This window comes from Xenopus tropicalis, chromosome 7 (genome assembly GCF_000004195.4).
Source record: "Xenopus tropicalis strain Nigerian chromosome 7, UCB_Xtro_10.0, whole genome shotgun sequence".
NCBI classification, from domain to species: Eukaryota; Metazoa; Chordata; class Amphibia; order Anura; family Pipidae; genus Xenopus; species Xenopus tropicalis.
In genome coordinates this window covers 1,339,234-1,355,543 of record NC_030683.2, presented here as the reverse complement: position 1 = coordinate 1,355,543, position 16,310 = coordinate 1,339,234, and the positions used below count along the sequence as shown (strand labels likewise).

Here is a 16,310-nt window from a genome sequence, read left to right as displayed (position 1 = left end):
AACAAGGGGCGCAACAGTAACCCAACCCAACAAGGGGGGCAATAGTAACCCAACCCAACGAGGGGGGCAACAGTATCCAAACCCAACAAGGGGGCAATAGTAACCCAACCCAACAAGGGGGGCAATAGTAACCCAACCCAACGATGGGGGCAACCGTACCCAACCCAACAAGGGGGGAATAGTAACCCAACCCAACGAGAGAGGCAACAGTTATCCCAACCCAACAAGGGGGGGCAATAGTAACCCACCCGAACGAGGGGGCAACAGTATCCAACCCAACAAGGGGGGGCAATAGTAACCCAACCCAACAAGGGGGCAATAGTAACCCAACCCAACGAGGGGGGCAACAGTAAATCCCAACCCAACAAGGGAGGCAATAGTAACCCAACCACACGAGGGGGGCAACAGTAACCCAACCCAACAAGGGGGCAATAGTAACCCAACCCACGAGGGGACAACAGTAACCCAACCCAACGAGGGGCACAATAGTAACCCAACCCAACAAGAAGGGCAATAGTAACCCAACCCAACAAGGGGCGCAATAGTAACCCTACCCAACAAGGGGGGCAATAATAACCCAACCCAACAAGGGGGGCAATAGTAACCCAACCCAACAAGGGGCGCAATAGTAACCCAACCCAACAAGGGGCGGCCAATAGTAACCCAACCCAACAAGGGGGCAATAGTAACCCAACACGAGGGGGGCAACAGTAACACAACCCAACAAGGGGCGCAATAGTAACCCAACCCAACAAGGGGGGCAATAGTAACCCAACCCAACAAGGGGAGCAATAGTAACCCAACCCAACAAGGGAGGCAACAGTAACCCAACCCAACGAGGGGCACAATAGTAAACCTACCCAACAAGGGAGGCAACAGTAACCCAACCCAACAAGGGGCGCAATAGTAACCCAACCCAACAAGGGCGGCAATAGTAACCCAACCCAACAAGGGGGCAACAGTAACCCAACCCAACGAGGGGCACAATAGTAAACCTACCCAACAAGGGGCGCAATAGTAACCCAACCCAACAAGGGAAGCAACAGTAACCCAACCCAACGAGGGGCACAATAGTAAACCTACCCAACAAGGGAGGCAACAGTAACCCAACCCAACGAGGGGCACAATAGTAAACCTACCCAACAAGGGGCACAATAGTAAACCAACCCAACAAGGGAGGCAACAGTAACCCAACCCAACGAGGGGCACAATAGTAAACCTACCAAACAAGGGAGGCAACAGTAACCCAACCCAACGAGGGGCACAAAAGTAAACCTACCCAACAAGGGAGGCAACAGTAACCCAACCCAACAAGGGGCGCAATAGTAACCCTACCCAACAAGGGAGGCAACAGTAACCCAACCCAACGAGGGGCAACAATATTACCTACGCCAACAGGGGCGCAATAGTAACCCAACCCACAAGGGAGGCAACAGTAACCCAACCCAACGAGGGGCACAATTAGTAAACCTACCACCAACAAGGGAGGCAACAGTAACCCAAGCCCAACGAGGGGCACAATAGTAAACTACCCAAACAAAGGGCACAATAGTAAACCTACCCAACAAGGGAGGCAACAGTAACCCAACACAACGAGGGGGCCAAAACAATAGTAAACCTAAACCCCCAACAAGGGAGACCAAAAAACAAAAGTAACCCAACCCAACGAGGGGCAGAACAAAAGTAAACCTACCCAACAAGGGAGGCAACAGTAACCCAACCCAACAAGGGGCGCAATAGTAACCCTACCCAACAAGGGAGGCAACAGTAACCCAACCCAACGAGGGGCGCAAAAGTAAACCTACCCAACAAGGGAGGCAACAGTAACCCAACCCAACAAGGGGCGCAATAGTAAACCAACCCAACAAGGGAGGCAACAGTAACCCAACCCAACGAGGGCCGCAATAGTAAACCTACCCAACAAGGGGCGCAATAGTAACCCAACCCAACAAGGGCGCAATAGTAACCCTACCCAACAAGGGAGGCAACAGTAACCCCAACCCCAACAGGGGCGCAATAGTAACCCTACCCAACAAGGGGAGGCAACAGTAACCCAACCCAACCAGGGGCGCAATAGTAACCCTACCCAACAAGGGAGGCAACAGTAACCCAACCCAACCAGGGGCGCAATAGTAACCCTACCCAACAAGGGAGGCAACAGTAACCCAACCCAACAAGGGGTGCAATAGTAACCCAACCCAACAAGGGAGGCAACAGTAACCCAACCCAACGAGGGGCGCAATAGTAAACCTACCCAACAAGGGGCGCAATAGTAACCAAACCCAACAAGGGAGGCAACAGTAACCAAACCCAACGAGGGGCGCAATAGTAAACCTACCCAACGAGGGGCGCAATAGTAAACCTACCCAACAAGGGGCGCAATAGTAACCCTACCCAACAAGGGAGGCAATAGTAACCCAACTCAACAAGGGGCGCAATAGTAACCCTACCCAACAAGGGAGGCAACAGTAACCCAACCCAACAAGGGGCGCAATAGTAACCCAACCCAACAAGGGAGGCAACAGTAACCCAACCCAACAAGGGGCGCAATAGTAACCCTACCCAACAAGGGAGGCCAGTAACCAAACCCAACAAAGGGGCGCAATAGTAACCCTACCCAACAAGGGAGGCAACAGTAACCCAACCCAACAAGGGGCGCAATAGTAACCCAACCCAACAAGGGAGGCAACAGTAACCCAACCCAACAAGGGGCGCAATAGTAACCCTACCCAACAAGGGAGGCAACAGTAACCCAAACCAACAAAGTGGGAAACATTAACCCAACCCAACGAGAGGGGCAAAAGTAACCAAACCCAACGGAGGGCGCAATAGTAAACCTACCCACAAGGGCGCAATAGTAACCAAACCCAACAAGGGAGGCAACAGTAACCAAACCCAACGAGGGGCGCAATAGTACCTACCCAACGAGGGGCGCAATAGTAGACCAAAACCCAACAAGGGAGGCAACAGTAACCAAACCCAACGAGGGGCGCAATAGTAAACCTACCCAACAAGGGGCGCAATAGTAACCAAACCCAACAAGGGAGGCAACAGTAACCAAACCCAACGAGGGGCGCAATAGTAAACCTACCCAACGAGGGGCGCAATAGTAAACCAACCCAACAAGGGGCGCAATAGTAACCCTACCCAACAAGGGAGGCAATAGTAACCCAACTCAACAAGGGGCGCAATAGTAACCCTACCCAACAAGGGAGGCAACAGTAACCCAACCCAACCAGGGGCGCAATAGTAACCCTACCCAACAGGGGAGGCAACAGTAACCCAACCCAACAAGGGGCGCAATAGTAACCCAACCCAACAAGGGAGGCAACAGTAACCCAACCCAACAAGGGGCGCAATAGTAACCCTACCCAACAAGGGAGGCAACAGTAACCAAACCCAACAAAGGGGCGCAATAGTAACCCTACCCAACAAGGGAGGCAACAGTAACCCAACCCAACAAGGGGCGCAATAGTAACCCAACCCAACAAGGGAGGAAACAGTAACCCAACCCAACAAGGGGCGCAATAGTAACCCTACCCAACAAGGGAGGCAACAGTAACCCAAACCAACAAAGTGGGAAACATTAACCCAACCCAACGAGAGGCGCAATAGTAACCAAACCCAACGAGGGGTGCAATAGTAACCCTACCCAACAAAGGAGGCAACAGTAACCCCACCCAACGAGGGGGAAAATAATAACCCAACCCAACAACGGGCACAATACTAACCCCACCAAACGAGGGGCGCAATAGTAACCCAACCCAACAAGGGGCGCAATAGTAACCCAACCCAAGAAGGGGAGCAACAGTAACCCAACCCAACGAGGGGAGCAACAGTAACCCAACCCAACAAGGGGAGCAACAGTAACCCAACCCAACGAGGGGAGCAACAGTAACCCTACCCAACGATGGGTGCAATAGTAACCCTACCCAATGAGGGGCGCAATAGTAACCCAACCCAACGAGGGGAGCAACAGTAACCCAACCCAACGAGGGGAGCAACAGTAACCCAACCCAACGAGGGGAGCAACAGTAACCCAACCCAACGAGGGGAGCAACAGTAACCCAACCCAACGAGGGGAGCAACAGTAACCCTACCCAACGATGGGTGCAATAGTAACCCTACCCAATGAGGCGCAATAGTAACCCACCCAACCGAGGGGGCAAACAGTAACCCAACCCAATGAAGGGAGCAACAGTAACCCAACCCAATGAGGGGAGCAACAGTAACCCAACCCAATGAGGGGAGCAACAGTAACCAAACCCAATGAGGGGAGCAACAGTAACCAAACCCAATGAGGGGAGCAACAGTAACCCAACCCAACGAGGGGAGCAACAGTAACCCAACCCAACGAGGGGAGCAACAGTAACCCAACCCAACGAGGGGAGCAACAGTAACCCAACCCAACGAGGGGAGCAACAGTAACCCAACCCAACGAGGGGAGCAACAGTAACCCAACCCAACGAGGGAGCAACAGTAACCCAACCCAACGAGGGGAGCAACAGTAACCCAACCCAACGGGGGAGCAACAGTAACCCAACCCAACGAGGGGAGCAACAGTAACCCAACCCAACGAGGGGAGCAACAGTAACCCAACCCAACGAGGGGAGCAACAGTAACCCAACCCAATGAGGGGAGCAACAGTAACCCAACCCAATGAGGGGAGCAACAGTAACCCAACCCAACGAGGGGAGCAACAGTAACCCAACCCAACGAGGGGAGCAACAGTAACCCTACCCAACGAGGGGTGCAATAGTAACTCTACCCAACGAGGGAGCAACAGTAACCCAACCCAACGATGGGTGCAATAGTAAATCCTACCCAATGAGGGGCGCAACAGTAACCCAACCCAACGAGGGGAGCAACAGTAACCCAACCCAACGAGGGGAGCAACAGTAACCCAACCCGAACGATGGGTGCAATAGTAACCCTACCCAATGAGGGCGGCGCAATAGTAACCCAACCAAACGAGGGGGGCAACAATACCCAACCCAACGAGGGGCGCAACAGTAACCCAACCCAACGAGGGGCGCAACAGTAACCCATCCCAACGAAGGGGGCAACAGTAACCCAACCCCACGAGGGCGCAACAGTAAACCAACCCAACGAGGGCCAAATAGTAACCCAACCCAACGAGGGGGGAAACAATAACCCAACCCAACGAGGGGCGCAACAGTAAACCACAACAAGGGGCAAAACAGTAACCCAACCCAACGAGGGGCGCAATAGTAACCAACCCCAACGAGGGGGGAAACAGTAAAACCCCAACCCAACGAGGGGCGCAATAGTAACCCTACCCAACAAGGGAGGCAACAGTAACCCTACCCAACGAGGGGCGCAATAGTAACCCTACCCAACAAGGGGGCAAACAGTAGCCCTACCGAACGAGGGAGGAAACAGTAACCCAACCCAACGAGAGGGGCAACAGTAACCCAACCCAACGAGGGGCACAATAGTAACCCTACCCAACAAGGGAGGCAACAGTAACCCAACCCAACGAGGGGCACAATAGTAACCCTACCCAACAAGGGAGGCAACAGTAACCTACCCAACGAGGGGCGCAATAGTAACCCTACCAACAAGGGAGGCAACGTAAAACCGCAACCCAACGAGGGGACAAGTAGTAACCCTACCCAACAAGGTGACAACAGTAACCCAACCCAATGAGGGGCCGCATAGAAACCCTACCAAACGAGAGGCGGCCAATAGTAACCCTACCAAACGAGAGGCGCAATAGTAACCCAACCCAACAAGAGGAGCAATAGTAACCCAACCCAACGAGGGGCGCAATAGTAACCCTACCAAACGAGGGGCGCAATAGTAGCCCCACCCAACAAAGGGGGCAACAGTAACCCACCCAATGAGGGGAACAATAGTAACCCAACCCAACAGAGGGCGCAATAGTAACCCAACCCAACGAGGGGGAAAATAATAACCCAACCCAACAAGGGGCACAATACTAACCCCACCAAACGAGGGGCGCAATAGTAACCCAACCCAACAAGGGGCGCAATAGTAACCCAACCCAATGAGGGGAGCAACAGTAACCCAACCCAACGAGGGGAGCAACAGTAACCCAACCCAACGAGGGGAGCAACAGTAACCCAACCCAACGAGGGGAGCAACAGTAACCCTACCCAACGATGGGTGCAATAGTAACCCTACCCAATGAGGGGCGCAATAGTAACCCAACCCAACGAGGGGAGCAACAGTAACCCAACCCAACGAGGGGGCAACAGTAACCCAACCCAACGAGGGGAGCAACAGTAAACCCACCCAACGAGGGGAGCAACAGTAACCAACCCAACGAGGGGAGCAACAGTAACCCTACCCAACGATGGGTGCAATAGTAACCCTACCCAATGAGTGGCGCAATAGTAACCCAACCCAACGAGGGGAGCAACAGTAACCCAACCCAATGAGGGGAGCAACAGTAACCCAACCCAATGAGGGGAGCAACAGTAACCCAACCCAATGAGGGGAGCAACAGTAACCCAACCCAACGAGGGGAGCAACAGTAACCCAACCCAACGAGGGGAGCAACAGTAACCCTACCCAACGATGGGTGCAATAGTAACCCTACCCAACGAGGGGAGCAACAGTAACCCAACCCAACGATGGGTGCAATAGTAACCCTACCCAATGAGGGGCGCAACAGTAACCCAACCCAACGAGGGGAGCAACAGTAACCCAACCCAACGAGGGGGCAACAGTAACCCAACCCAACGAGGGGAGCAACAGTAACCCAACCCAACGAGGGGAGCAACAGTAACCCAACCCAACGAGGGGAGCAACAGTAACCCAACCCAACGATGGGTGCAATAGTAACCCTACCCAATGAGGGGCGCAATAGTAACCCAACCAAACGAGGGGGGCAACAGTAACCCAACCCAATGAGGGGCGCAACAGTAACCCAACCCAACGAGGGGCGCAACAGTAACCCAGCCCAACGAAGGGGGCAACAGTAACCCAACCCAACGAGGGGCGCAACAGTAAACCAACCCAACGAGGGGCACAATAGTAACCCAACCCAACGAGGGGGGAAACAATAACCCAACCCAACGAGGGGCGCAACAGTAAACCAACCCAACAAGGGGCAAAACAGTAACCCAACCCAACGAGGGGCGCAATAGTAACCCAACCCAACGAGGGGGGAAACAGTAACCCAACCCAACGAGGGGCGCAATAGTAACCCTACCCAACAAGGGAGGCAACAGTAACCCTACCCAACGAGGGGCGCAATAGTAACCCTACCCAACAAGGGAGGCAACAGTAGCCCTACCGAACGAGGGGGGAAACAGTAACCCAACCCAACGAGAGGGGCAACAGTAACCCAACCCAACGAGGGGCACAATAGTAACCCTACCCAACAAGGGGAGGCAACAGTAACCCAACCCAACGAGGGGCACAATAGTAACCCTACCCAACAAGGGTGGCAACAGTAACCCAACCCAATGAGGGGCGCAATAGAAACCCTACCAAACGAGAGGCGCAATAGTAACCCTACCAAACGAGAGGCGCAATAGTAACCCAACCCAACAAGAGGAGCAATAGTAACCCTACCAAACGAGAGGCGCAATAGTAACCCTACCAAACGAGGGGCGCAATAGTAGCCCCACCCAACAAAGGAGGCAACAGTAACCCAACCCAATGAGGGGAACAATAGTAACCCAACCCAACGAGGGGCGCAATAGTAACCCAACCCAACGAGGGGCGCAATAGTAACCCTACCAAACGAGAGGCGCAATAGTAACCCAACCCAACAAGAGGAGCAATAGTAACCCTACCAAACGAGGGGCGCAATAGTAGCCCCACCCAACAAAGGAGGCAACAGTAACCCAACCCAATGAGGGGAACAATAGTAACCCAACCCAATGAGGGGAACAATAGTAACCCAACCCAACGAGGGGCGCAATAGTAACCCTATGCAACAAGGGGCACAATAGTGACCCTACCAAATAAAGGGGGCAACATTCACCCAATCCAATGAGGGGCGCAATAGTAACCCTACCCAACGAGGGGAACAAGAGTAACCCAATCCAACGAGGGGGGCAATAGTAACCCTACCCAACGAGGGGGGCAATAGTAACCCTACCCAACGAGGGCATAAGAGTAACCCAATCCAACGAGGGGAGCAATAGTAACCCAACCCAATGAGGGGAGCAATAGTAAACCTACCCAACGAGGGGAGCAATAGTAACCCAACCCAACGAGGGGAGCAATAGTAACCCAACCCAACGAGGGGAGCAATAGTAAACCTACCCAACGAGGGGAGCAATAGTAACCCAACCCAACGAGGGGAGCAATAGTAAACCTACCCAACGAGGGGAGCAATAGTAACCCTACCCAACGAGGGGAGCAATAGTAAACCTACCCAACCCCCACAGAGAGTCGGAACTGAGACAAGTTATGGGGCTCATTCTCCTGCGCTGGGGAATTAAAGCCAACTGGGCAGCGAGGAAATAAATACACCCACATACCCATTATTACTATATACACCCACATACCCGGCAGTACTATATACACCCACATACCCGGCAGTACTATATACACCCACATACCCGGCAGTACTATATACACCCACATACCCGGCAGTACTATATACACCCACATACCCATTATTACTATATACACCCACATACCCATTATTACTATATACACCCACATACCCGTCAGCACTATATACAACACATACCCATTATTAACTATATAACACCCACATACCCATTATTACCTATATACACACCCCACAAACCGCAGTACTAATACACCCACATACCCGGCAGTACTATATACACCCACATACCCGGCAGTAATATATACACAGGCACATACCCGGCAAAATTACTATAACACAGGCACATACCCGGCAGTACTATATACACCCACATACCCGGCAGTACTATATACACAGGCACATAACCCCGGCATTACTATATACAAAGGCACATACCCGGCATTACTATATACACAGGCACATACCCGGCAGTACTATATACACCCACATACCCGGCATTACTATATACACAGGCACATACCCGGCAGTACTATATACACCCACATACCCGGCAGTACTATATACACCCACATACCCGTCAGCACTATATACACCCACATACCCATTATTACTATATACACCCACATACCCGGCAGTACTATATACACCCACATACCCGGCAGTACTATATACACCCACATACCCGGCAGTACTATATACACAGGCACATACCCGGCATTACTATATACACAGGCACATACCCGGCAGTACTATATACACAGGCACATACCCGGCAGTACTATATACACAGGCACATACCCGGCAGTACTATATACACAGGCACATACCCGGCATTACTATATACACAGGCACATACCCGGCAGTACTATATACACCGGCCCAACATACCCGTCAGTACTATATACACCCACATACCCGGCATTACTATATACACAGGCACATACCCGGCAGTACTATATACACCCACATACCCGTCAGTACTATATACACAGGCACATACCCGGCAGTACTATATACACAGGCACATACCCGTCATTACTATATACACCCACATACCCGGCAGTACTATATACACAGGCACATACCCGACATTACTATATACACCCACATACCCGGCATTACTATATACACAGGCCACATACCCGGCAGTACTATATACACCCACATACCGTCATACTATATACACCCACATAACCGTCAGTACTATATACACCCACATACCCGTCAGTACTATATACACCACCATACCCGGCAGTACTATATACACCCACATACCCGGCAGTACTATATACACCCACATACCCGGCAGTACTATATACACAGGCACATACCCGGCATTACTATATACACAGGCACATACCCGGCAGTACTATATACACCCACATACCCGACATTACTATATACACAGGCACATACCCGGCAGTACTATATACACAGGCACATACCCGGCATTACTATATACACCACATACCCGGCAGTACTATATACAAACCTCACATACCCGGCAGTACTATATACACCCACATACCCGGCAGTACTATATACACCCCCACATACCCGGCAGTACTATATACACCCACATACCCGGCAGTACTATATTACCAAGGCACATACCCGGCATTACTATATACACCCACATACCCGGCAGTACTATATACACCCCACATACCCGCAGTACTATATACACCCAATACCCGGCAGTACTATATACACCCACATACCCGACATTACTATATACACAGGCACATACCCGGCAGTACTATATACACAGGCACATACCCGGCATTACTATATACACCCACATACCCGGCATTACTATATACACCCACATACCCGGCAGTACTATATACACCCACATACCCGGCAGTACTATATACACAGGCACATACCCGGCAGTACTATATACACAGGCACATACCCCGTCATTACTATATACACACCCCACATACCCGGCAGTACTATATACACAGGCACATACCCGACATTACTATATACACCCACATACCCGGCATTACTATATACACAGGCACATACCCGGCAGTACTATATACACCCACATACCAGTCATTACTATATACACCCACATACCCGTCAGTACTATATACACCCACATACCCGCAGTAACTATATACACACCCACATACCCGGCAGTACTATATACACCCACATACCCGGCAGTACTATATACACCCACATACCCGGCAGTACTATATACACAGGCACATACCCGGCATTACTATATACACAGGCACATACCCGGCAGTACTATATACACCCACATACCCGACATTACTATATACACAGGCACATACCCGGCAGTACTATATACACAGGCACATACGGCCATTAACTATATACCCCACATAGACCCGGCAGTACTATATACACCCACATACCCGGCAGTACTATATACACCCACATACCCGGCATTACTATATACACCGGCACATACCCGGCATTACTATATACACAGGCACATACCCGGCAGTACTATATACACCCACATACCCGTCATTACTATATACACCCACATACCCGTCATTACTATATACACAGGCACATACCCGGCAGTACTATATACACAGGCACATACCCGGCATTACTATATACACACCCACATACCCGTCATTACTGTTATATATACACCCACATACCCGGCAGTTACCTATATACACACCCACATACCCGGCAGTACTATATACACACCCACATACCCGTCATTACTATATACACCCACATACCCGGCAGTACTATATACACACCCACATACCCGGCAGTACTATATACACCCACATACCCGTCATTACTATATACACCCACATACCCGTCATTACTATATACACCCACATACCCGTCAGTACTATATACACACCCACATACCCGTCATTACTATATACACCCACATACCCGTCATTACTATATACACAGGCACATACCCGTCAGTACTATATACACCCACATACCCGCAGTACTATATACACCACAACCGTCATTACTATATACACCCACATACCCGGCAGTACTATATACACAAGGCACATACCCGTCAGTACTATATACACCCACATACCCGTCATTACTATATACACAGGCACATACCCGTCAGTACTATATACACCCACATACCCGTCATTACTATATACACAGGCACATACCCGTCAGTACTATATACACCCACATACCCGGCAGTACTATATACACCCACATACCCGTCATTACTATATACACCCACATACCCGGCAGTACTATATACACAGGCACATACCCGGCAGTACTATATACACCCACATACCCGTCATTACTATATACACAGGCACATACCCGTCAGTACTATATACACCCACATACCCGGCAGTACTATATACACCCACATACCCGTCATTACTATATACACCCACATACCCGTCAGTACTATATACACAGGCCTATACCCGTCATTACTATATACACCCACATACCCGGCAGTACTACATACACCCACATACCCGGTCAGTACTATATACACCCACATACCCGTCATTACTATATACACCACATACCCGGCAGTACTATATACACAGGCACATACCCGGCAGTACTATATACACAGGCACATACCCGGCAGTACTATATACACAGGCACATACCCGTCAGTACTATATACACAGGCACATAAACCCGGCATTACTATATACACAGGCACATACCCGGCAGTACTATATACACCCACATACCCGGCATTACTATATACACAGGCACATACCCGGCAGTACTATATACACCCACATACCCGGCATTACTATATACACAGGCACATACCCGGCAGTACTATATACACCCACATACCCGTCATTACTATATACACAGGCACATACCCGGCAGTACTATATACACAGGCACATACCCGGCATTACTATATACACCCACATACCCGGCATTACTATATAACATACCCGGCAGTACTATATACACCCACATACCCGTCATTACTATATACACCCACATACCCGGCAGTACTATATACACCCACATACCCGGCAGTACTATATACACCCACATACCCGTCATTACTATATACACAGGCACATACCCGGCATTACTATATACACAGGCACATACCCGGCATACTATATACACCCACAATACCCGTCATTACTATATACACCCACATACCCGGCAGTACTATATATCACCCACATACCCGGCAGTACTATATACCAACCCACATACCCGTCATTACTATATACACAGGCACATACCCGGCATTACTATATACACAGGCACATACCCGGCAGTACTATATACTCCCCCATACCCGTCATTACTATATACACCCACATACCCGTCATTACTATATACACCCACATACCCGTCATTACTATATACACCCACATACCCGGCAGTACTATATACACCCACATACCCGTCATTACTATATACACAGGCACATACCCGGCAGTACTATATACACACCCACATACCCGTCATTACTATATACACCCACATACCCGTCATTACTATATACACCCACATACCCGTCATTACTAATACACACCCACCAATCCCGTCATTACTATATACACCCCACATACCCCGTCATTACTATATACACAGCACATACCCGTCAGTACTAATACAGACCCACATACCCGGCAGTACTATATACACCACATACCCGTCATTACTATATACCACACCCACATACCCGTCATTACTATATACACCCACATACCCGTCATTACTATATACACACCCACATACCCGTCATTACTATATACACCCACATACCCGTCATTACTATATACACAGGCACATACCCGTCAGTACTATATACACCCACATACCCGGCAGTACTATATACACCCACATACCCGTCATTACTATATACACCCACATACCCGGCAGTACTATATACACAGGCACAATACCCGTCAGTACTATATACACCCACATACCCGTCATTACTATATACACAGGCACATACCCGTCAGTACTATATACACCCACATACCGGCAGTACTATATAACCACCCACATACCCGTGATTACTATATACACCCACAACCCGGCAGTACTATATACACCCACATACCCGTCATTACTATATACACAGCACATACCCGTCAGTACTATATAAACACCTCACATACCCGGCAGTACTATATACACCCACATACCCGTGATTACTATATACACCCACATACCCGTCATTACTATATACACAGGCACATACCCGTCAGTACTATATACACCCACATACCCGGCAGTACTATATACACCCACATACCGTCATTACTATATACACCCACATACCGGCAGTACTATATACCAGGCACATACCCGTCATAAACTATATACACCCACATTACCCGTCATTACTATATACACAGGCACTACCCGTCAGTACTATATACACCCACAATACCGGCAGTACTATATACAGCCACATACCCGTGATTACTATATACACCCACATACCCGGCAGTACTATATACCCTCAACCATACCCCGTCATTACTATATACACAGGCACATACCCGTCAGTACTATATACACCCACATACCCGGCAGTACTATATACACCCACATACCCGTGATTACTATATACATCCCACATACCCGGCAGTACTATATACACCCACATACCCGGCAGTACTATATACACCCACATACCCGTGATTACTATATACACCCACATACCCGGCAGTACTATATACACCCACATACCCGTCATTACTATATACACAGGCACATACCCGTCATTACTATATACACCCACATACCCGGCATTACTATATAACAGGCAACATACCCGCAAGTACTATATACACCCACATACCCGTCATTACTATATACACAGGCACATACCCGGCAGTACTATATACACCCACATACCCGTCATTACTATATACACAGGCCAATACCCGGCAGTACTATATACACCCCATAGTACCCGGCAGTACTATATACACCCACATACCCGTCAGTACTATATACACAGGCACATACCCGGCAGTACTATATACAAGCCCACATACCCGGCAGTACTATATACACACCCACAAATACCCGTCATTACTATATACACCCCACATCACCCGGCATTACTATATACACAGGCAATACCCGGCAGTACTATATACACCCACATACCCGTCATTACTATATACACAGGCACATACCCGGCAGTACTATATACACCCACATACCCGTCATTACTATATACACAGGCACATACCCGGCAGTACTATATACACCCACATACCCGGCAGTACTATATACACCCACATACTCAGTAACTATATACACAGGCACATACCCGGCAGTACTATATACACCACATACCCGGCAGTACTATATACACAGGCACATACCCGTCAGTACTATCACCACATACCCGTCAATTACTATATACACAGGCACATACCCGTCATTACTATATACCAACCCCACATACCCGGCAGTACTATATACACCCACATACCCGGCAGTACTATATACACAGGCCCATACCCGGCAGTACTATATACACAGGCACATACCCGGCAGTACTATTAACACCCACATACCCGTCATTACTATATACACAGGCACATACCCGGCAGTACTATATACACAGGCACATACCGGCAGTACTATATACACAGGCCATACCCGGCAGTACTATATACACAGGCACATACCCGGCAGTACTATATACCAGACATACCCGCAGTACTATATACACCCACATACCCGTCATTACTATATACACAGGCACATACCGGCAGTACTATATATACACCCACATACCCGGCAGTACTATATACACAGGCACATACCCGCAGTACTATATACACCCACATACCCGGCAGTACTATATACACCCACATACCTGCGTCATTACTATATACACAGGCACATACCCGGCCAAACTATATAACCCCACATACCCGGCAGTACCAGACCCCGGCAGTACAGACCCCCCCAGACCCGCAGTACCAGACCCCCCCAACCCGGCAGTACCAGACCCCCCAGACCCGGCAGTACCAGACCCGGCAGTTACCAACCCCCAGACCCGGCAGTACAGACCCCCCCAGACCCGGCAGTTACCCAGACCCGGCAGTACCAGACCCCCCCAGACCCAGGCTGGACCGGTACTTACGCTGCTGTTGTGCCCGGACCAATGCACCATCGCCTGGTTATGGGCTGAGTCTCCGCTCAGGGAGAAGGTGCTGCTGCTCAGCCGAAGCTCCTCTGCTCGGAACCGGGTCGCTCTGCCCGAATCCTCCGCCTGGAAACGTGTCATTCTGTCCGAATCCTCCTCCCTCATTCGGGTCATTTTGTCGGAATTCTCCGCCCGATTCCCGGACACCCAGTCATGTTCCTCCGCCCGCATTTGGGTCCCGGTGTCCCCGGTCCGTGTGACTGGGCGCCCCCCGATATCCCGCACCCCCCGGTGCCCCCTGAGCCCTGTGCCCGGGGGGGTCTCACTCTTATCTCCCCCAAATGTCCTTGCAGCCCCCCCCGCCCATTCCCCAGCGGGACCCCCCTCCTGTGCCCACCCCACATCTACACTCACCCCCATACTCCCGGCCCCCCGGTACCTACCCCCCTGGTGCAGCCGGATGTGGGGTTGGCAGGGGGTGAGGTGCCCGGTGCCCCCCCAAGTGCCCAATAGGAGCAGCAGGAGAAGCCCCCCCATCCCGCCGCGCTCACTCCAACTCCATGCAACTTTGTCTGCAGCTGCAGCGATTCTCCGGGCAGAGCGGACGGTGTCGCTCCGGCTTTTTTGATGTAAGATCTGCCAGACAGGGGAGGAGCAGCCGGG

At 50.5% G+C, this 16,310-nt stretch overlaps 1 protein-coding gene across 1 annotated transcript in view; it reads right to left on the bottom strand.

Annotated features, from left to right (window-relative positions):
- sorcs1 (sortilin related VPS10 domain containing receptor 1) overlaps nt 1-16,005 on the bottom strand; it is a 197,556-nt gene extending 181,551 nt beyond the window's left edge. Inside the window, 1 exon segment of the mRNA XM_031905713.1 lies at nt 15,645-16,005. Coding sequence (XP_031761573.1) covers nt 15,645-15,878 — 234 coding nt within the window. The 5' untranslated portion in view covers nt 15,879-16,005.
- Between the last annotated feature and the right edge of the window lie 305 nt (nt 16,006-16,310).